This window comes from Ictalurus furcatus, chromosome 9 (genome assembly GCF_023375685.1).
Source record: "Ictalurus furcatus strain D&B chromosome 9, Billie_1.0, whole genome shotgun sequence".
In the NCBI taxonomy this organism is placed as follows: Eukaryota; Metazoa; Chordata; class Actinopteri; order Siluriformes; family Ictaluridae; genus Ictalurus; species Ictalurus furcatus.
The window spans coordinates 13,466,878-13,489,626 of NC_071263.1; the positions used below are offsets into that span (position 1 = coordinate 13,466,878).

General features: G+C 37.5%; 1 protein-coding gene across 2 annotated transcripts; it reads left to right on the top strand.

Annotated features, from left to right (window-relative positions):
- Positions 1–1,045: 1,045 nt before the first annotated feature.
- On the top strand, positions 1,046–21,039 carry tmem229b (transmembrane protein 229B). Of its 2 annotated transcripts, XM_053632181.1 has the most exons (4): positions 1,046–1,600; positions 15,375–15,437; positions 15,533–16,133; positions 20,428–21,039. In XM_053632181.1, exon 3 carries the CDS (start codon positions 15,576–15,578, stop codon positions 16,131–16,133), a length of 558 nt encoding a protein of 185 aa, XP_053488156.1. In that variant the 5' UTR covers positions 1,046–1,600; positions 15,375–15,437; positions 15,533–15,575; the 3' UTR covers positions 20,428–21,039. The 2 variants fall into 2 exon arrangements, with proteins under 2 accessions (XP_053488156.1, XP_053488155.1); XM_053632180.1 differs by lacking the exon at positions 15,375–15,437.
- Positions 21,040–22,749: the final 1,710 nt, after the last annotated feature.

Consider the following 22,749-nt stretch of genomic DNA (forward strand, 5'->3'; position numbering starts at 1 on the left):
TTTTTTTACAGCACCATAGGTTCTACAAAGAACCTTCTTGTCAACCATTTTCATTGTATAGGATTTTTGAGTTTAGCTATATGGTTCATTGGAGATTTAAGAAGTTCTTTATCGGTCATTATAGGTTCTTCAGAGCAGTATATTGATTCTTCAAGGTATCATCCCTTAACAGGTTAAATTGAACCCTTTTAGAAGGTTCTTTGTGGGACTGGGAAAGGTTCTCCTGGCATCACTCTTAAAAACCTTACTTTGGCTCCTTATAGCACTAACTAAGGGTTTTTTAGAGAACGTATGATAACATGGTTCCTTGTGGCACTGCTGTGAAGAACCATTTCTGAGTTCTTTAAAGCATCAGTAAATAGACGGTTCTCTAAAGAATTTGAGAGGAAAAGGTTATTTGTGCAATTTATAAGGGTTCTCCTATGGCATCAGGCTGAAAAACCCTTTTTGGTTCTAAATGGAACCCTTATTTTTTTTTAAATGTATGATTAAATGTTTGAAATCGGTGTTGTAGACAAAAACAGAGTTGTGCCAACATATTAATTTCTTTCATTAGAAAACTAACATTTTATTTTATAAAAACATTTTATTTTATAAAAATATATTTTTAAATGGATGACATGGAGCGAAATATTCCGAAAAGCAGCCGATAAGGGTCCAGCGTAGGTGGGAACTCCTTTAATACTGTTTAAAAAGCATCTCAGGAGGCTTCCTGAAGACATCGGTCGAGAAAATGCCAAGAATACATTTCTGGAAATTCTAGACAAAAATGGTGTCTACTTTGAAGATGCTAAAATATTAAATTATTTAGATTTATTTTGGATTTTTCATCAGAACATAATTGCCATAGTTCCAGTCGTGTTACACCAGAGTTTTGATAACTTTATTATTCTAAAATGTGGAGAGAGAAAAAATAGAAATAAAGAATTAAACAATGAGTGTTCCTAAACTTTTGATCAGCAGTGTGTGTGTGTATATATATATATATATATATATATATATAGTGTGTGTGTATATGTGTGTGTATTTCTGTAATTATTGTGTGTATGTGTGTGTATGTGTGTGTATGTATGTATATGTGTATGTATGTGTATGTGTGTGTATGTATGTATATGTGTATATATGTGTGTGTGTGTTTGTGTATATTTGTATGTATGTGTATATATGTGTGTGTGTAAGTATGTGTATATATATGTGTGTGTGTGTGTGTATGTGTGTATGTATGTATATGTATATGTGTGTGTATGGTGTAGATGAGAGGAGATGAGATGAGCGGAGAGGAGAGGAGAGGAGATCTCCAGCAGATCTCCAGCAGTGAAACAGTTAACACTGAGCACAGCGCTGTAGTGTCGGACGCCGGAGTGCGGCTCTGAGCATGTGCTGTTCCTGCTGCATTGAAGGAAAATGTGTCAGTTATCATTGGAGAGGAGTATAAGGGAGGAGAAAGGGAGAGAGGGAGGTTAGCCGGGGCAAACACACAACGAGAAGGAACCGATACGACCATGGTCCTGTTTTGTCTCGTGTCCTCTGCATGATTACAATGAACTCGCACAGGGTCGATCCCACCGCACGCGCTGCTGCAGCCCGACAATAAAACACGGTAAGCCTCGCGACTTTGCACAGAAGCTTGGACTTGTTACTCATTAGGAGAGCCTTGTGCTTCATTTGCAGGCCTGTTTATAGTATGTATGTATTTATTTATATCTTTATTTATTTAAGGGTTTCCATGAGCTTTAATTCGCTTAGCTTGCCTGAAGAACCTGAGAGCGCATCCATGATCGAGCAGTTTATTTATTTATATATTTATTATCGTTTTGTTTGTGTGCCGCTGTCCGTCACGCACCTGATCTCATCTCATCTCATCTCATCTCATCCTGCTCCAGGTGGGCTGTGTTGCATTTAGACATAACCCTTTTTTAACCAAATATAGCTGTTTAACAACACACACACACACACACTGTATTCGTTTGTCCGAACAGTGATGATGAAGTCTAATGCTGAACTGTATCATGTCTAATTATGATCAGCATCATATAGACACATACGCTGCTTGGAGAATTGCCGGTGGTTGACACACACACACACACACACACACACACATAAACATATATACAAACACACACACATACATATATACAAACACACATATATATAAACATATATATACAAACACACACACACACACACACACACATACATATAAACATATATACAAACACACACACACACACACACTTCAGTGAGGGAGCTGCGGGACGGTTTCATTCAGGCCTGTAGTCACGACTGCACTGTCAGCTCTCCAGGTTCAGGTAAGGTGATGAGTGAAATAGATGGACCCTGTCGTCAGAGTAACGCGTCTTCTCTTCGCAGCTTTCCACGCTTCCAGATCTGATCCCTTGTGCTCTGTTCTGTTCCGCTTTAAATTGGACTTGATGAGGAACTCGACTTACTAAAAGCATGAAACTTTATGTGCTTGGCTCATTTTCTCCCTGAACATGAAACAGGACACTTGTGGCGCACCTGCTTTAGACCTACTCCACCTTCATGTCTATATTACATTATATTATCTTCTTTTCATTTTAACCCTAGAATAAACCAGATTAAAATAAAATAAAATAAAATAAAAAACTGGTGAAATACTAAAACAAAAAGGTCAGGACCATAACCATGATAAAAAAAAAATAAATAAAAAAAATCATTTCAGTGATTTACACATTGCAGAAATGTGTCAAAGTGAATAAACTGTATCACAATGCTAACTTACTTTTTAATCTTTCTCATGTTCTTCTTCTTCTTACGTTATATTTATTCTCCTGTAAACTGCTCATACTCCAGCATTGTTTTATTTTATTCAGACTATTCATATTCATATACAGTATAGTAGAGCTTTCAGCCTCCAAAACTAGGAAATTTCACAATATCTTAGCTTTTTCTGTGTTCATATTTCATAAAGATGACAATGAATTGATTTTATATTAAAGGATCCCTAACGAGAGGGCACAGTGACCTAGTGGTTAGCATGTTTGCCTTGCACTTCCAGAGCTGGAATTTCCTCCAAGTACTCCGGTTTCCTCCCCCAGTCCAAAGACATGCATTTTAGGCTGATTAGCATTTCCAAATTGTCTGTGGTGTGTGTGTGATTGTGCCCTGCTATGGGTCGGCACCCCATCCAGACTGTCCCTTACCATGTAACACCAAAGTTCCCGGAGATAGTCTCCAGGCTCTTTGTGACCCTGTGTAGGATAAGCAGTATGGAAAATGGATGGATGGATCCCTTGCAATATATTTGACTACTTATTGAAAGCTTTTATCACCCACAAAAAAACCAGACATATCACTGAACTTACAGTGAATTTTCGTAGTTTTTCTCTGCAATTGTTACATTGAACTGATTTCATATTAACAAACAATAGTTTATAGATCTTACCAGTACTAGGCCGAAATAATCTAGTTTTTCTGGTTATTAAAAGTAGATAAAAATATCCATTTATACATCTGTACAACTTCAGTTGTTTTGGATTAATCCATTTACATAAAAACTGACTGGTTTCTTTGAATAAATGTATTGATGCTTCTGTTTTAGGAAAAATGTTATGTAAGTAATGAATAAGTAAGCACCATGCAAACTTCTCTAGTGTCTATATCTTAACTAAAACAGATGCGTGACAGGTTTTTTTCCTCAAACGCTTTGTTGTTACCATTAGACCCCAGATAAAAATAAAACCTTACAAACGTCCAAACCTTGGTGTCCTCGGAGAAAGTTATGGTCATGAAATAGGTGAATTCACTCTATAGATCTGTCCCAAATGACATACTATACACTATACACTATGTACTCTACCGTCTAGTGTATGAGTTTTAGAAGGGTAGTATCTTCTCAAATGGAACACTAAAAATTCTTTACTAACCGGAAGTATAAGCCGTTTCCCAATCAATGGCAAATGATGTCTAACTCAAATAATGCAGCAGCACTAGCTTTAGCAGAATACCCAAAGTCAACGAAAGTGAATTTCTAGATTTTATTGTTTACGTCAATGATTTATTTTATTCCCAACATGACCTTTTTTGATTCTGAGCAAATTTGAGCCAGCATCAGCACCTGGTAGCCCTTCTCCTCTTCCGCTACGTAAGCAAAGCTGTGACCGTTTTTTTGGTTGAATAAGTGCATCATCCAGGTACATGAAGTGTATTTCTTCTTGTTGGAATTTTCAGTGTGAACGCACTACTCACACTATTTATACTACAAAATGGTGTAGAATAGAGTATAAGTATGCGATTTGGGACGCACCTTATGTTACAATACCTCCATGTCTTATTTGCACTCATACCTAATTAGACACACCTTCTGTACACAGTAATAAAAGGGGCAGTCTGGAGTGCACAGACATTGTAGTAGTACAGATATATGATGGTTAAATCGTGCATGACCATTTCCTAAGGATTCAGAGGGAAAAAAACTGCTGAAAATTTGCCCTTGTGCTCCAGGCTGTAGTGCCCTACACTACCCAGAGCACTGGAGTGTCTGATCCAAAGTCGGTCTGATCCTCAGAGCACAACTGATTAAATGAGGATTTGGCTTGAGTGAAATGAGTTCCTCTGCACTGCAGGCAGTTTTAACACTCCACATCTAAATCTTGTGTCTTTACTAATCAAACTGGCTTTGAATCCTTTCTGGTCCATTTTCCAAGGTCCACTGAAACTATTCTAAAGTCCAAAACAGACTTGCATGGATCATGTGACTGGACTGACAGAAGTGAGAGTCCTATTAGAAGAGCATAGAAACAGTTTAAGCTGGATTGGTTTTTACCTGAAGTGCTTGTGTAATGTAATTAAGCGATTTGATAATCACTTAATCACTTCTAATGAAGAGCAAGAGAGCTGTACCCAAGCTATACCAGTTCTGTTCAGTTCTCTCTTCCCCTGAACTGCTGGAGCTGGGTGCAGACCTGGCCGGGCTGACAGGATAAATTAGAGTCACTGCTAACACCCTCTCCATTTTGGCAGCATAAGTGCTTGGTACACAGGACATTAAAATAAATGTGCTCTGGTTTAGTGGAAAATCAATTATATAAAACATATTTTAGTAAGAGACTGAGACTTAGATTTAAAGTCAGTTGGGTCCAAATATCTGAGACTACATGAAGAATCTGGGATTTTTTAAATTTTATTTTAAAATAGAAATAAACGGAAAGGTGTAAGGAAATATTCAATATCTTCAAAAATCAAGGTTTCTTAATCACTCTTTAAATTGAAGTAATTTGTTAATATGGACCATGTTAATGCTTTTGCACAAACAGTCATATTTTCCTTGAGTTTTATCCCATACATTAAAGCACATGTTCAGACGACACTCCAATGGATTTAATCTAACATGGGTGATTAGGTTGGCAGCTTGAGTGTACGCGGTCATTAAAGCTACAGGGGTGATATACCCAATACTAAGAAGCTCTAAACTTCATGTAAATATTTATAAGATTGTACTTCTCACTCAAGTTGCTACTGTAATGTAATTTTTCTGACCCCACTGTATTTCTTTCATATCTTTGCTTTTTGAAGTAAAAACTACTGGATTAAAATGATGCACCTAGCAAGTAATCACTTAAACCAAAGTACCTTCCTGAATAAAACCAATCCATCTTGATTGGGGCTGTAGTAGTCATGCAGTCGGAGTAGTTTGTTATAGCACAAAGGCAACTGATCTCAAACTCAGCGTGAATTCTTTTGAACCCAAGCAAAGCATGCTATGTCATGCTGCTTTGTTAATTATGTAGCTTGCCAGTTTCCACATTCATGCCGCTAAATCTTGCCTTTTTAAGCCTCGGAAGGTCCTAATCCTCTCGTTATGACCAATATTATGCTGTCTGGAGGGTTTAGGGCATTCCCAGGGTCTTTAATTCAGTTCATGAAACTGAAGACAAAAGGCAGCAGCTGTTAGACGTCTTTGAGTTTTTCACTGAGTTTAACAAAGTATTAACCGGCAGTACTTCAATAAGTCCAACTAAAATATTGAGGCAATGCTAAACTATGGCATCATTTATGACATTGATTCTTATTGTGTGAAATCTTTGTTATCCAAAGATTGAGGTAAAATTTAAGCTGTCTTTGTCAAAAGAGAGAGAAAAAAAGATTTTAATGAAAAATCCTACCCACACAAATTTGGCAAAACCAGTTGCAGAGCTTTTGAATAGAGAGACACAAAGCTTTTGAATTGGCAAGATTGTTGTCCCTTCCTGCCTTTTGAAGAACATCTTTTCTGTTATAATGATCTTATGAAGTGGCTCTGAATGTGAAATCCCACATAAATATTTATTTTTTTTACTTCTTTAGAAAGCAGCATAAAGCTCACTATGTATTCAAATATGTATTCTATATAGTATTACAACAGCGTTTCCCTTCATTTCACTTTTGAGTTCTATGAAACGCAAGCCTGGGTATTGACCAGTGCCCTTATTTGGAACTGTGAAATAACTTAAAAGAATGCGGGTGCTGAGCGTTTTATTACAAAACAATTTAAAGAACTATTTAATCTAAAGTAAAGTGATCCAGCAGTGGGAAAACAGTGGAATTTCCATTTTAATGAAATTTGGCACCCAAACAAAGCTATGACACAAAATGCTAGTGTCTGTGTGACAAAACAATACTTCATCTTCTATTTGAAATATGAGCATCAGATACTGGCCCTCTGCTCCAGAGTCCTATCAGTGAAAATCATATCTGATAAGAAGAATGAAGACTCTTTGCACTCGAGAGCCAACATGCTGCCCTGAAGTAACTGAGCTGCATGTGCTATTGATCTACTGCCATTTATTTTGTTCAGAGTGGAGTGAAATCATGGCAAGGACCCAGAGTCCCCATCAGCAACCTCTACACATTCAGAGAGTAAGAATGCATGGTAGTCAATACTTCCAATGTCAGAAAGTAGTAAACAGGGCACTTCTAGAGTTCCTGTCAGGGAGAATACTGAGCACGGCATTCAGGAATCATACTCCAAGCATTTTATCCCAGAGTAAAAGAACAGGTAACGTTTCTCTAAAGGCTTATCTGCAGCTCTCTTGTGGAAAAAGGACAAAGGATGGTGCTTAGTGTAGAACATCTGTCTGTCAGCAGGAAAGTGGTCTCACTTCATCTCGATAGCACCTTGAGTTCTCCAGTGACTACAAGTACAAAGTATCACTGTTTTTCATACTACAGATAGGGCCACTTTAGTAATGAGTATAAAGAAATACATACAATATATGTGAAATCTGCTCACAGACACATGAAAATATAATTGTGTCCTTTTGCATTGCTTAAAATGAATGATGTTATTTAGCACAATCCATTGAATGCTGGTGAAATAAGGAAAATAGGTAAATCTGCAGCTAATATAACATCACAATAACTTATTCTGCTGTTAGTGAGCTATTTCAGAGATCTTCCTGCACTACTATAACACAACTTTGCTGATGATGATTTGACACTAATTGCATTCTGTTTGATTAGAATACAATTTACTGTATTTCCTAGTGCATCAGTTTTAAGCAAGAATTATAGATACTATTTTATTTCTTAGTCCCCACTGTGTTGCCAAACTTTCTGTAAGACCCTCAATATGAATCGAGATTGTTCTGTAACATGCAGACCTCTATTGTGAAACAGTGGTGCATGGTGGCTTAGTGCTTAGCATGTTTGCCTCACACCTCCAGGGTTGGGGGTTCAATTCCCAGCTCCGCTCTGTGTGCATGGAGTTTGCATGTTCTCGCCATGTTTCAGGGGTTTCTTCTGGGTAACTCGGTTTCCTCTCTCAGTCCAAAGACGGGTTGTAAGCTGATTGGCATCTATAAGTTGTCTGTAGTATGTGAATGGGTGTGTGTGTGTGTGGATGATTGTGCCCTGTGATGGGTTGACACCCTGTCCAGTGTGTCCCCTGCCTTGTGCCTCAAGTTACCTGGGATAGGCTCCAGGCTCCCTGCAAACCTGTGTAGATAAGTGGTACAGAAAATGGATGGATAGATGGATTAGATGTCACACATAAATAAAATTAATGATTTAATGATCTTGCAACAAATAATTTAATATGTGCGGTGGTCTGGGAAAACCTGTTGAAAACCCGAATGGCCAAAATAAGGGATTTTCTGCCTATAACATACTTTGACACCTCCACTTTAAAATCCACAAATATATTTAATCAAAATTGTGAATTTCTTTTAAATTTACCTGTTGGGTAAGGAGCCAATTTAATAAGCATAATGTCAGGTTGTCTAAAGATCTCTAAACCTTGCTAGCTAGGTGTGATTTCCTCACCTAGTGAATGGCATGCTTTGACAAGTTTTTGGATAGTGGACATGAGCCTAAACAATTCAGTTTGTAATCAGATACCAGCTGTCAAAATGGCAGCGATACTCCCACACCTCAGTGGAGCTGAAATGGAATCTTTAACGTTTCACTTTTGGGGTTAACCACACCTGAAGTAAGGAATGAAACACAACAGGTTGTGGTGTTATAGGTGGTGTGGTATGAACTGACACAAAGTAGAGGGCTGTAGAGGGGGGGAGGGGACCAAATCTAAAAAATGCTGTAGACATTATCAACCTTAACACAAAATCAAGTAAACTCTGCCATATTTGGCGGCGCTTGTAATTTTTCAAAATTACCAAAGATTTTCCGCAGTTTTGGGACAAGACGTGTCATGTGACGTCATCACAACACGCATTCAGCCAAAGCACTCTTCAGTTCACATGCGTCAAACATGACTACAGTTAAAAGGTCTCATTTACCAACAAACATCACTGTGAAAGACTGTGCAAAACATTTTTGTGTAATTGTAGTTTCGCCAATTCAAGTAGTTTTCTGCAAAAAAAAAAAGCACAAAGTACAAACTGCACCACAAATTTAAAAAAAAAGTGAAATCCTGTATGAACTGTGTACTGGTTACACGATTTGGATGTAAATAACTCTCAAATTACAGCTGAAAGTCTACACTTATTCATTCTATTAATAATTTCACCTTTAATATACTGTGGTAGACAACTAAAATAACAATAACTGTCAGTGTCCAAATATTTATGGACTGTATTTGTTTAATCTAACTATTAATCACAATTAAGCAATAAATAAAGAAAAAATATTAATCCCAATAAAGCAACTATGTGTTAATTGCGATAGATCAAGTATCCTGTCTCATAATGAAATTAATTTAATCCCTTCTTTCCATTCCACATATATTCATGACGTTATTTAGTAAATTGTTTTTCCTACAGTAAAACACTGGTATTGCGTAGCTTGCCTGGAGATCATGTTGCTTGAATCTATACAGGACTATCATGTCATGCTGTACTGATGTACCCATTATGAGCAGGTTGAAAGGATCTATTCCTGGAATCGGAAACTCCGAGCTGAAAGGTTTGTTTACATACAACATAAAAGCCAGCATTTCTGAAAAAAGATACATGAACTGTTTCATTATCACAGACAGAAGGACAACAGGGTCAATTAAAGTGGAACAGTTTCACCACTGTTTTTAGCACAAATATCACAATATGAAATTGATCATCTTCTCTGATTGCTTTACGTAATTAAAAGTTCATACTAAGGTAGTGCCAGTATAATCACGCATCATCTCAACCACATGTGCAATGCCGACCTGCAGCTGCTAACATGACTGAGAGAAAAGAGGGTTTGTTAGTTCTTTAGAGTTTTGTAGATTTCGGCATAAATTTCTTCATTGTATTTATTTGTATTGTATGTAATATAATGATAACCTAATGAAGGGTTTATTCAATAGTAGTGGATTAGATGGGTTACAATGACCAGTGAACTTGTGAGTTAAACAGTCAGACTCATTGGTGTGGGGGGGGGATGGTTTGTAGATCATTATATGTATTAAATACTGGAACAATGGTTTCCAACACCTTTTTTTAAACAGTTATTTACTCCTGTGGTTTAGTATCAGGCATGTTGCATGACGTAACCCTCACCGAATGGATGCCGTCCCAGCCCCGTGGAAGCAAAACATCCCTGTAACATTATTATTGAATTATAAGCCCTCCACTATGCTTCACAGTTGGGAGCTTTTTCTATTTTTGGTATGAAGGACTTTGTTTTTTGAAGCATGACATTGTATACATGTACCACAAACTTCTCAGAGCACAGGATATTGTTCTAACAGTGCTGTGGAACATGCAGGGGGTCTTTAACAATCTTGAGATGGATAGCAATGTTTTTATGGACAATAGTGGTTTTTTTTTTTTTCATCTTAACCTCTATGAACCCTACTCTTGTTCAGTGTTTTTTCTTTTCTTTTCTTATGACAGACTCACCAACCCAGATCTTTATCTATTATCTTGTGCAAGAGGTGTCAAGAGATTTTTAGCTGCTGTCCTGGGGCTCTTTTTCTCATGTTTGTGGATTTTACAGAATCTCTTGCACTGTACCTCATGAATGCCATCTCCAGCAGAGAGGAGCCATGTTTTTCTTCTGTTTGTAATTTTCAGGGTGGAGACCCAAGTCTTTAGAATTCCTTCTGTAACCCTTTCTAGTCTTATCAGTTTCGACAGTTTTCACAGGGGTCCTTTAAAATCTCTTTGAAATAGTCTGTGAACTACTTAAGCAGAATGATGTTGTGAAGAGCAGCTAATTAAACTGTGCTTTTTTTTATATGGCAGGTCAGGTCAATCTTAGACCTAAAGCCCTGTTCACACCTGGACGATTATCGCATTATACGATTATCGCAGCGGGAAAAACGGTCCGTTTAACACCCCAATGGCCGTCAATGAGAGTGTTCACACGAGGCATAAAACGTGTGGCGTCAAAGCGTCAAATGTTTTTAACGCCGAGGGGTTCGTTTTTTGACGCGCCGCATTAAAAACTATCCGACCAATGAGATTGTGCTTTTGTTCACGTGCCTGGAGCCACTGAAGTTACATAAAAGTACGACTTGTAGTGAGCCAGAACCATTTTAGTGATACTGACCACAAAAAAAGCCTTTCATAGTCAACACTTCATCAATCTGCAGGAACATTAACATTTTTGGGCATAATGATAGTTGCCTTATACCCAACCCCTCCCCTACAAAAACAACAAAAAAACCCCATTAGATTAAAAAAATAACATACTCTGGGTCTTCCCATAAGTGTGTGAATGCTATTGCTACGACTTTGATATAATTCAAATCATTACTTATTTAAAAAAGAGTATAGTGTTTAAAATGAGAACTTTAATGATTTAGCTTTAAAGAAGTATTTGTTGCAGTAACCAAATCACCAAAGACCTTACATTTCACAAAAATCTATACATGCTTTAGCGAGTTTGTAAAAAGTGTGTGAATGGCTTAATGACGTAAATACGGCTTTCTTCTTCTTCTTCTTCTTCTGTTTCTTCTTCTTCTTCTCAGTGATGAGCAGGTGTCAGAAACGGAAAGTTATGCCGCACCACCTTGTGTACCGGGGTATTTCTGCTTTTCAATAAGCGCCATCTACTTTCAGGGAGTGAATTTACACTTTCATTCAGAGCGTCACCCGAGTTTAACGTCTGGGTGTGAACACAAAAAAAATGCATTGAAAAATGGACCGTTTAACATGCTGCGAAAAACATCTCGGTGTGAACAGGCCCTTAATGTACCGCAAACTTCAGTTTTTCAAAAGGTCATGATCATGGGGGTTCACATACAGTTTCCGTCTATGATCTCAATTAAAATGTTATATTGTGAGTTAAACTATAAAACCACAAACTGTAAAACTATTTAATAAAACAAAGTAGTGAAGTGTTTTTTATTCATTTACACAATATATGGTATGTTATTAATCCATCTATTCCTGGATATCCATCTATAGCTGTTTCTTGTATATTACCTGGAAATAAAACAAACAATGTGATGTTATTAGCTATTATTTACAGCTTTTAATTACAGTTTGCAGAATATCATGCACCTAACTTCACTGTGGCTAAGCTACTATGGGCATGTAGCTTGTAGTGTAATTAGCTTTTGCTATTGGCTTTTTTGTGGTTGTATTTTCCCCCATTTTCTCCCCCAATTTAGTCACCTAACAATTCCAGGGGGTGGCCCTATCATACCACAGCTACCAACTGGGAAGGCTAACACCTGCTTCCTCCAAGACCTGTGAAGCTAGCCAAATGTACTTTTTGTGCTCATGCTGTGTCACAGTGCAGAGTATCACACCAGAGGAAAGAGCTATCTGCCCTCTTTCGCATACACAGAGCTCACAGTAGCCCACGATTGGTTAGTGTCACTTTGATTGAAAGGGAAACAAAAGTATGCCATCCCACCCTTAATACAGAAATAATTATTGATATGCCGATGGCTGAGATTTTCGGAAATATTCATGTAGAAATCTCTCTAATTCCTGAGGGTTCACATGAACTTTTTTACACAACGGATTATAAACAAGAACTCATAGCTGACTCTGGTCTGCCTGAGTTCCTGAGAATGTCAATAAAAGGCCTAACTGGGTAACAATCAATACCAGTGCTGACTGAAAAGCCAACTGCTGGGGGATGGGATATGAAAACAACGGACAAAAGGCAAACATGCGGATATTCTGTACATCAGGTAGTAAAAGAACGCTACCTATGCTAGCTTTTGTGTCTCATCATTACAAAGAAACCAACGTATTGCTTTAAAACCGATTATATATAGTATCATGAAAGGATGTTTAAAATATAGATTAGAATTTCAAGGATGGTATTTTTAATGGTATTTTAACACAGATTTTTCTTTAATTTGTACATGCTTTCGTGCGCAAAATGGATTTCGTTAGTGACAGGTGCTACAGGATTAATTTTCGAGTTCTGATATCTTGAGGAATCCAAAACAGTTGGTGTAAATGTCAGACAGTGACGGCATTATATAAATTAATACCTTTATGAGAATTTATGTTCTCAAAAAAAAATACGAGCATTATTCATTGTAAAGCATTTCCTTTTGTTGTTACTTAGATTTTGTTGTCTCATTCAATAAAGCAAGGTATTATCATTTGCTGCTACAGATGATTTTTTTAAATGTCTTAAATATACTGTGAGGATTATATTATCATTAAGCAGTTTTATCCTATTTATTTAATTCTAATTTGTTTAATCTGCATACACTTTCTCATGAAAGATGTATGCCTCCTACAACACTTCACACATTGTCATCCTACATAAATGACCAATTATGACAATTTCTGTTGTGAATGTGCCACTTGCAGCAGTGACAGTAGTCTCTAAAGCAAGAGATCCTGGTCTGAGTGCTGGGAATCCACCTCCTAATGAAGCATATTGAAATGCCAGAAAATGTCGAACTGCTTCGGGGTGGAATATTTAAGGCTTCCTCATTTTCTTTTTGTACTATACAGTAATATAATTTTAATAGGACAGGGAACATTTGATATGTTTTTTATGAGGAACAGATATGGGATCAGATTTCTTTGTAATTTTTGGTGGATATTCAGATAGCTGTGATCTCTCTCATAGTCATTTACATACATTTACCTAGTGTGAAGTTCTGGCTGCACATTCCACCAGATCTACAAAATGTTCTCTATTAACATCCTTTCATGTAGCTGTAGCTACAACACCAACTACACCACACTCTGTTGGCCATCTTGAACCGAATTATATGTTCAATGCAGAAAAACAATTCAAAATTATTCCCCAACCAGTATGAATGAGGTACCACTAATAGCTAGCAGTCCAGATTATGTGCTTGTGGTAGGAATGGCCACTGATTGAATGGTGTATTTTGAGTAATGGATGCTAGGTATTATACGCACAACAGTGATGAACGTAAGCATGACAACAATAAAAAATATATCAAAAATTGTGCTGAGGCTGAGAGGGAATATTGCTCTATTGAATAGTGTGAATGTTTATGAATAGTACATTTTCATAAGCAACTATTAAGCAGTATGTACTCTATTGCACTTGTGTTGTTGGTGAATTGAACTTTTATACATATCTGGACAGTTGATACTTTGGGGTGTAACCAGGACCAAAATTTTTTGAGGTCCACATTGAGAAATGAGAAATAATCTTCTTCATAGTTGATGTACCATGATGCCAAATGTACAGTATAGTATACACCGATTACTACCTTCTAATCTCTGTAATGCTATGCATTAATTCCTCAATAAACTGCTCTGACTGTTTAATTTAAAAAGAGTTCAATTCTGGTTTACAGTTACCCATCAGGGTACATCAACTAACGTTACTGTGATCAGTTAAGATACAATAACTAGAAATCTGATTTGGCTAACAATATTATGAGTAGTGTACACTTTACAAATCGTCAATTGCCCTCATAAACACACATAAATGAGTTTATGCAGGAACATAAGACATAAATATCATAGCAATATTATGTCAGATCTGAATCTATAATATATGACTTGCATACCTCTATACAAGAAGTTCAAATCCGGTAGCATCTCATGACAACTATATGTTAAGTGTGATTAAGTCTATGTCGAAACCTAAAGTGCTCTCTGAGGTCAGCTGAGAACCAATAATCACTGCTAGTTTTTCTATATAATAGACTACATCCTGCCACTACCTTATCAGGAGGTTGCATATTGAATTTGAACTAGAGAAGCTACATGGGAGGTAAAAAAAAATCAAAAACAAAAAACAAAACCATGGGAAATAATAAAAAAAAGACCTTCCTAACGAGGCCCAGGCCAGCTAGTTACAGCTATGTTGGCACTTATTATATGGCAAAACTAGGTTCTCAGCTGACCTCAGAGAGCACTTTAGGTTTGCAGTTGGTGAGAGCGTGTTGGTTTAAGTCCTCAACTTACATCAACAGCAAGTCTTTGGTTCTCAGCCCTGAATGTTGCACAACTCTCACACCTCCACTGTAGGCTTGGGTCATGCTGAATCGGGGGAGTAGGTGGGTGGATATGAGGCTGGTTTTCTGAGCTGAGCATCAGGGAGCCTAGGCTCAATGCCGTGGTTATTTGTAGGAAATGCTTGTTTTGTTTAGTGAAAAGAGCTCAATTTAGTGGCCTGGTGCTGCATTGTCTTACATGATAAAGCAGGGTTGTTGTTTGTTTGTTCTTAAAATCATGGATAAAGCATAATTTAACTTCTGGATGCAATTGGTGGTGTGAAGTGCAGTTCAGTTATCATGTTCCATCCTAGTACAATTCAAAAAACTTTCCCTGAGGCAAGCGAATGCTTAATTGTCATTTGAAATTAAATTAACATTGACTGACACTGTCTTAAAGAGTCTCTCTTCAGCTTTCAGCTTTGGCCCGCTGGTACAAGATAGGTTGAGCTGTGCGGACGGATTGACAGCAACGCAGATAACAAATTAGTGTTTTGTCACTGGATAATTTATATGACAGTGTATAGCTTATGTACCCAATTAAATATTTGAACTTTTTCCATTTTAATCTCAGTTGGTGAGTGACACATACATCATCACTACTCTAAAACATTCAGTGTGGGAGTCAGTGGACTCTGTAAGTTGGATTTACCTGTGTGCTGAACATTGCCATTTCAAAGGTTTTATGTATGTACCTACTGTAACGTTCTGTTGCTGTTTTCCGTCTTGCAGTAAAAACCCCAGAGTTCTGAACGGACCCATTGGCCCAGTCACCATGGCAACAGCAATGACCCCCGAGCCCCTGACGCCGCTGTCACGGTGGTATCTGTACGCCATCCATGGCTACTTCTGCGAAGTCATGTTCACGGCAGCATGGGAGTTCGTGGTCAATTGCAACTGGAAGTTCCCTGGTGTGACGAGTGTGTGGGCGCTTTTTATCTATGGAACCTGCATCCTGATCGTTGAGCACATGTACCTGCGCCTGCGTGATCGCTGCAATGTCTTGCTGCGCTGCTTCATATACACCTTGTGGACATACATGTGGGAGTTTGGCACAGGGCTGCTGCTGCGTCAGTTCAACGCCTGCCCTTGGGACTACTCACAGTTCAAATACAACTTCATGGGCCTGATCACGGCTGAATACGCTGTGCCCTGGTTCTGCGCGTCGTTCATTGTGGAGCGCTTGGTCATTCGCAACACGTTGCGGCTGCGCTTTGACGAGTGGGCCGAGCCTGCCCAGGTTGGAAGAAGTGGTGGAGGGGAAAGAGGAGGAGCAAGGAGAGGAAGAGGAGCCAGAGGAATGGCCGCTAATGGATATGTGAAAGTGGACTGAGTGAGAGTTGTTTCTCTCTCCGTCTTTAAAAATGTATTGGTCCAGTCTTTTCTTTACTCCTGAAGAAGTTTCCAGCTTTCTCCTAGCCCACACTCTGGGAGGGAGCGATGTTAAGATTCAGTTGGTGTGGATCAGTGAAAAAAACAAACAACAAAACCACAGCTAGAATAAGGTCTGTGGTTTTAGTGCCCTACAAAGCAAAACTGCAGTCCTAAATAATGCCCAAATTCTGATATGCCTCACTCAGGCAATCCCTAGCAGCCCATTAGCCCAGGGAAGATACAGAGGATTTTAGTGTGTAGCTTGTATCATTTCCCCATCCCTGTACTGTACCTCCCAGACCAGTCCATCCACTTCAAACACATTAGGATGGATAAGGAGTAGGAAAAAAACACGAGAACTTACATCTTGAAAAACAGAAAAATGGGCCAGAAAATAAGGAATGCTAAGAAAAATCAATCTTTTTTTTAGCATATTAAAGTTAAGTGTGTAGTAGCAAAAGCAAATAACTGTTAGGGTAAAGAATTTGAATTGTTGAAGTTTGTGTTATTTATTAATATTTATCTAATGGTAGTTAATTAACTTATTATAGGCTTATAGTATGTTGTATACAGTGCCCTAAAGTAATGCATTGAACTTGAATCTAGTGTTTTTATAATGAACAAAAAAAAAGAATGCTTGAACATGCATGAGAATAGTGTCTTCCAGATTTTTTTAACAAGAGGCAAATCTGAAATGTATTCTGTAAAAAAAAAAAAAAAAGTTTATTTTTAACCATGTGGATTAAGACACAAAGGAGTACTGGATTGTATTAACTTGTACTGCTGATAGTTAGGATTTAAATATGGGATGTCTTAAAATATTGTGTGAATATACTGAAAATAATGTTGAGAGAAGTGGGGATAAACGTGATCTGCTGCTATGTTCTTTCTTGGTTCAAAATATCTCTGTATTAATTAAAAGTGACCAGGCCATGTGCACTATAGTCCCTAAAATAAAAATAAACGGTTTTCTAGGCTCTAGAATGAAAAGTCCAAACATCAAGGAAAACAAAACAAAACAAAAGCAAACACACTAAACAAACAAACAAAAAAAATGGCTAAAACAAATTTTTTGTACATTGATTAAAAACTTTAATGTGAACAACTTAATGCATGTTAAATTATGGTTGATAATAATCTCACAAAGTTTTAAATATATGTTTTTATTGTACTGAAGTAGATGGTGATCTTTTATCAAAATCCGGAATATCCCATCTGTTCAATCTATAAAAATAATAAATTTTACTGGAAGCACCATCGGAAAAATATGTGAACACACACAAAAATAATCACAGGTCATTCAGATATTCCCCAATATTAACATTATAGTCCATTTAGGAGCTTCGAAGTAAAAAGGAGTATCTTAACTGGGAGCCAGTGTAGACTGAAGAAAGTCAGAGTGAATATTATCTGAAGGTTTGATACATATCAGAACCTTTCCTACATATATGCTATAATCTGATGACGAGCTGATCTAGGGGAGGCAATCAGGAGAATATTTCCATGATTAAGCTGAGAACACACAATCATCTTTGGCTTCTTGTTTCACTGGGGTATAAATACCATGAAGTATCTGTCTTTTGACATGGTCATCTCAGTCTCTTAAACTAAACCCCATTCAAAGCCTATGAGCTGAAGATGAGAGTCCAAAAGAGAGGACCTAGGACCCTGGCAAATGTGGACAGATTCTGTTTTGAGGAGTGTCTCAGTGATTCAGCTCTGTGACTCAGCATTGTAGGAGAAGACTCAGAGATTTTTGCATGCACGCACACATACACACATCACCTAATTAACCCAATTAAACAAATGAGACAAAAATATTATACCTGGTCATTTGTTTATTGTGGAAAATGATCCAATATTAAACATCTTTGTGTGGCAAAAGTATGTGAACCTTTGCTTTCAGCATTTGGTGGACCCCTTTGTGCCGTAATAACTTCAGCTAAACATGTCCAGTAACTGTTGATCAGTCCTGTACATCGTCTTGGAGGAATTTTAGCCCATTCTTCAGTGCAGAACAGCTTCAACTCTGGGATATTGCTGGGTTTCCTCACATGAATTGCTTGCTTCAGGTCCTTCCACAACATTTCTATTGGTTTAAGGTCAGGGCTTTGACTTGGACATTAACTTTAGGGCCTGTAGTTGCTTAGAATTTGCCCTGGGTATAGGATCCTTTGGGGCCCAGAGTTGAGTGTAGCATTACAAAGTAACGCATTACTGTAATCTAATGACTTTTTCTGATAACGCAGTAATGTAACACATTACATTTTAGATTTATATTGACTGATGTCAATAAAATTACATTACTGGTGTTATAAATTTATTGTTAAGAAAACAATATTAAGTAAAATTCATTTTTAAAATAAATCACGTTTTGCCCTGAAGATTTTTTCTTTAGCCCTGATTAATTCTCCACTTGGAGCGGTTTGTCACTGTGTAACTGAACGTCAGTAAAAGAAGACGGTGGTGTTGTAATTTTATATCTTCAGTGAACGGAGGTGAGACCGATCAGACAGGGTTTACAGGAAAATACGTGGAAACACTCATGTTTTATTGACTGACAGCTCTCAATTCTGCCAAACGCTAGCTCACTCAGTCAGTGTGAGATCAGAATGGACATACGCCATGCAGTTTTTTTTTTTAAACCAGTAAAGGGGAAACTGAACCAGCAACAGCCTCTGATGCTGAGCAGGAAAACAAGGTGTCTAATGTCTATATGAGTTCCAGTTTACGTGAACATGACATGAACAGAGCATAAGGAAATATAATGTACTTTGCATGCACTGTAGCAGCTAGACCCAGACAGTGATAGCTAAGCTGTGTCTCCCCTTGACTAGTGACACCAAACTAGCCTAGTTAGAAACGTCTGATATTTTATCAGTCTGGTAGTCCTACAAACAGTGACAACACCCGAGTTTTATGATAAATCCAATTTTTTCTGATCACGTCATACAATAACGTGTGCTAAAATGACTGAAAGAACTATGAGTTTCACTTTATAGTGTATTTTTGTAGGTTTGGTAGGTTTTGAAAGTAACATGAAAGTAAAGTAATTAGTAATCTGATTACTTTTTATATTCAGTAATCAGTAATGTAATCAGATTACAATTTTAAAGTAGTAATTAATAATCTGTAGGGGATTACTTTTTTTGAGTAACTTACCCAACACTGTTGTGGACTATTACACTTGCTATTGGAATGATCTTTGTTGGTCGACCACTCCTGGGGAGGGTAACAATGGTCTTGAATTTCTATCTGACTGGTCCTCAGAAATCTCCATTGATTGTGCCATGATACACTTCCACAGACATGTGTTGTGAATATCAGCCTTTGATAGAGCCCTGTTCTTTAAATAAAACAGGGTGCTTACACCTGACTGTCATCCCATTAATTGAAAGCACCTGACTAATTTCACCATCAAATGAACTTCTAATCCTGGAGGTTCACATACTTTTGCCACACACAGATATGTAATATTGGATCATTTTCCTCAATAAATAAATGACCAATATGTTTGTCTCATTTGTTTAATAGGGATCTCTTTGTATACTTTAAGGAGTTGTGTGAAAATCTGATGATGTTTTAAGTCATATTTATGCAAATATACAGAAAATTCTAAAGGGTTCCAAAACTTTCAAGCACCACTGTCTATGTATATGTGGCAGTTTTTAAAGCTTTCAGCTTGTTAACAACAAAGTAATTTTTCTACCCATCAAAATTGTGGTGCCGACTGCGGATTCAGGAATCATAAGCATAAAAAATAATAAACTAAGGCCACGTTAGAGAGTATCTGACCAAGATGAGATGAGAAAAATAGACTTTCTAATACTGATTCTTGGGGAATCCTCCTTGTGTCAGTCGTGTAAAAGCAGAGCAAACCAAACAAAATGCTTCCTACGTGAGAGGTACGAATGAAATCACTTACCGGCTGTACCTGTGACTCCCATGAGCATTTCGAGGTGGATGATGAGAATATGATGCCATATTGTAAAGCCATTACTGCACCAGTAGAATAGCAAATGCAATAATAGAACAGGTAGATCATATTTGAGACCACATGTACAGTCATGGGAAAAAGAAAGTACACAACACATCAATTCTCTGTGTTTATAAATCAGGGCCTAAATAACAATTGTGTGGTCATCATGCACAGCACATTGTTTGGTGAAAACCAAACACAGAGAATCACCACAAACACATACCAATTGTCAAGCATGGAGGTGGAAGTGTGATGATTTGGGCTTGTTTTGCAGCTACAGGGCCTGGGAAACCTGGAGTCTTTGAGACAACGATGAACTCCACCTTATGCCTCAAATGTGAGGCCATCTGTCCAGCAACTTAAGCTGGGCTAAAATTGGGTCATGCAACAGGACAATGATCCCAAGCACACCAGCAAATCAACATCTGAATGGCTAAAGAAGAACAAAGTCACGGTTTATAATGACCAAGTCAAAGTCCAGACCTCAACCCCATTGAGATGCTGTGGCAGGACTTCAAGATGGCTGTGAATAAACGAATGCCCTCAACCATCAATGAACTCAAGCCACGTTGTAAAGAAGAGTGGGCCAAAATATTTCCAAAACAAAGTGAGAGACTGATAAACTCCTACAGAAAACATTTACTTCAAGTTATTGTTGCTAAAGGTGTTTCCACATGTTACTGAATTATACGGTGTACTTATTTTCCCCCCACCTGGTTTCTGAATGTTGGTTTACTTTATAAGAAAAAATCACTACTTATTGAAATCGTTTTTTGTTTTTTTTGTCACCTATTTGTTTATAGAAGCTGTTGAGGACCACACAATTGTTAAATAGACTCTGATAAATAAAACCATAGAATTGAAGGAAGGTGTGCTTTTTTCTCATGAGTGTAAATCTGGTAAAGGGCAGCTGTGGTATAATGTTCAATGTGTCTTAATCCTCAACAATACACATCAGTGCTTAAACCTTAATAACAACCTAATAACACTTAGTGTCAATGTTATATATACTCTTTATTGCTAACTATTTATTGCCAATGGACAATGTGGTACTGCATGAGAGCAGTGCTTTTAAGACCACACAGGCAGTGAAGAGAAATTATAACATTGACCAATGGTCTGGATTCCACCAAATCTGCTCTTCTAGCACAAAATCAATGAACACATTTAACAAACCTTGAGTGACCAATAGCATATAAACCCAATTCTATATAACCATACCAACTTGAACCTTGACCAACCACACCATATAACCACACTCTCATGAACTATATCCATATCACCTAACTCCTATTATCCATAACACTAATTTAGAAAGCTCCACCATATCCACAAAACCCAACCTTAAATAACCTTACCATAGGTTTCAAATAAACATCAACTTCAAGCCACTAATTCTACCACACATTACACATTACATACTCAGGCTAGCCATAATCATGAAACCGACAAAGAATACTCAAGAATAACTCAACATGGGACAACAAGATGCATATAAATTAATCCAGACTAACAATATTTATCTACCCTAACAAACCATACTTATATACCCTGTGGAAAGCTTTGTCAGACCAGCTACTGGTCAGACTGGTGAACCATCTTTGCCAGCTGTAATCTATGGTAGATAGGAACAGTTCTCTGAATTTTTGCTACTAATGCTACTTTGCAAGCAAGTTGTTTTTAAGAAATGATCACAATTGTAAGGCAATTAGAAAGCCTAAAACATGAACTCATTCCTTCATCTTTAGTAACTGCTTTATCCTGGCCATGAGCACAGTGGATCTGGAACATATCACTGGTGCTTTAAGGCAACAGTGCTACACGCTGCACCACCATGACACCCATCTGAAACATTTTATTGACTAATTTTGTCAAATAATAAAGGTGGTAGAAAATAACTTGGTCTACCAGTTTGACCAACTTGGCCTGTGTTTCAACAGCTGGTAGCTGCTCAGACCAAGGTGCAGTATTCAGCTGGGCAAGCCAATTTTGATTATTTAGTACCCATAAACATACTTGACATACCCAGTAGACATGATTAGCCATACCTCATTAAACCTTAATAAACCATCCCCACAACCATACCCACAGATATCAATAAAACCAGTTTCAGACTGACCATAGCTACATATCCACCTAGTTTTATAATAACCATAACCCCTAAGCCTAGTCCCAGCCCTCTTAGGTGGTATATGAATGAAATAATTTCAGTTAATAAATTAATAACCGATTAACAATTTAAGTACATTCAATGACTTATTTCTAGTTAGTCCTCAGAGTCCAATTAGTTCATTATTAAGAAATGTTGTTTTTGAGACAAACCTTATTATTGCTGTAAGTTGTAATGTTGTATTTCGCCCACCAGGTGTCCTTATTACACCGCCACAAAATATTGGTGGCGCTTTCGACCTACACTAAAAGCTATAATGTTTTTAGTCTAATGCCATTAATATCAGACTTTTAGAACATTAGTCAGTTTTAGAACATCCAGTTTATGGAACATTATTCATTAGAATAGACGGGGACACTATACTGTAAAAAAAGCACCGTCTTTCAGTTGAGATGTTAAACCGAGGTCCTGACTCTCTGTGGTCAT

Excerpts from the sequence above, each read along its gene's own strand:
- tmem229b (XM_053632181.1), top strand. The coding sequence starts at position 15,576 with ATGGCAACAGCAATGACCCCCGAGCCCCTGACGCCGCTGTCACGGTGG.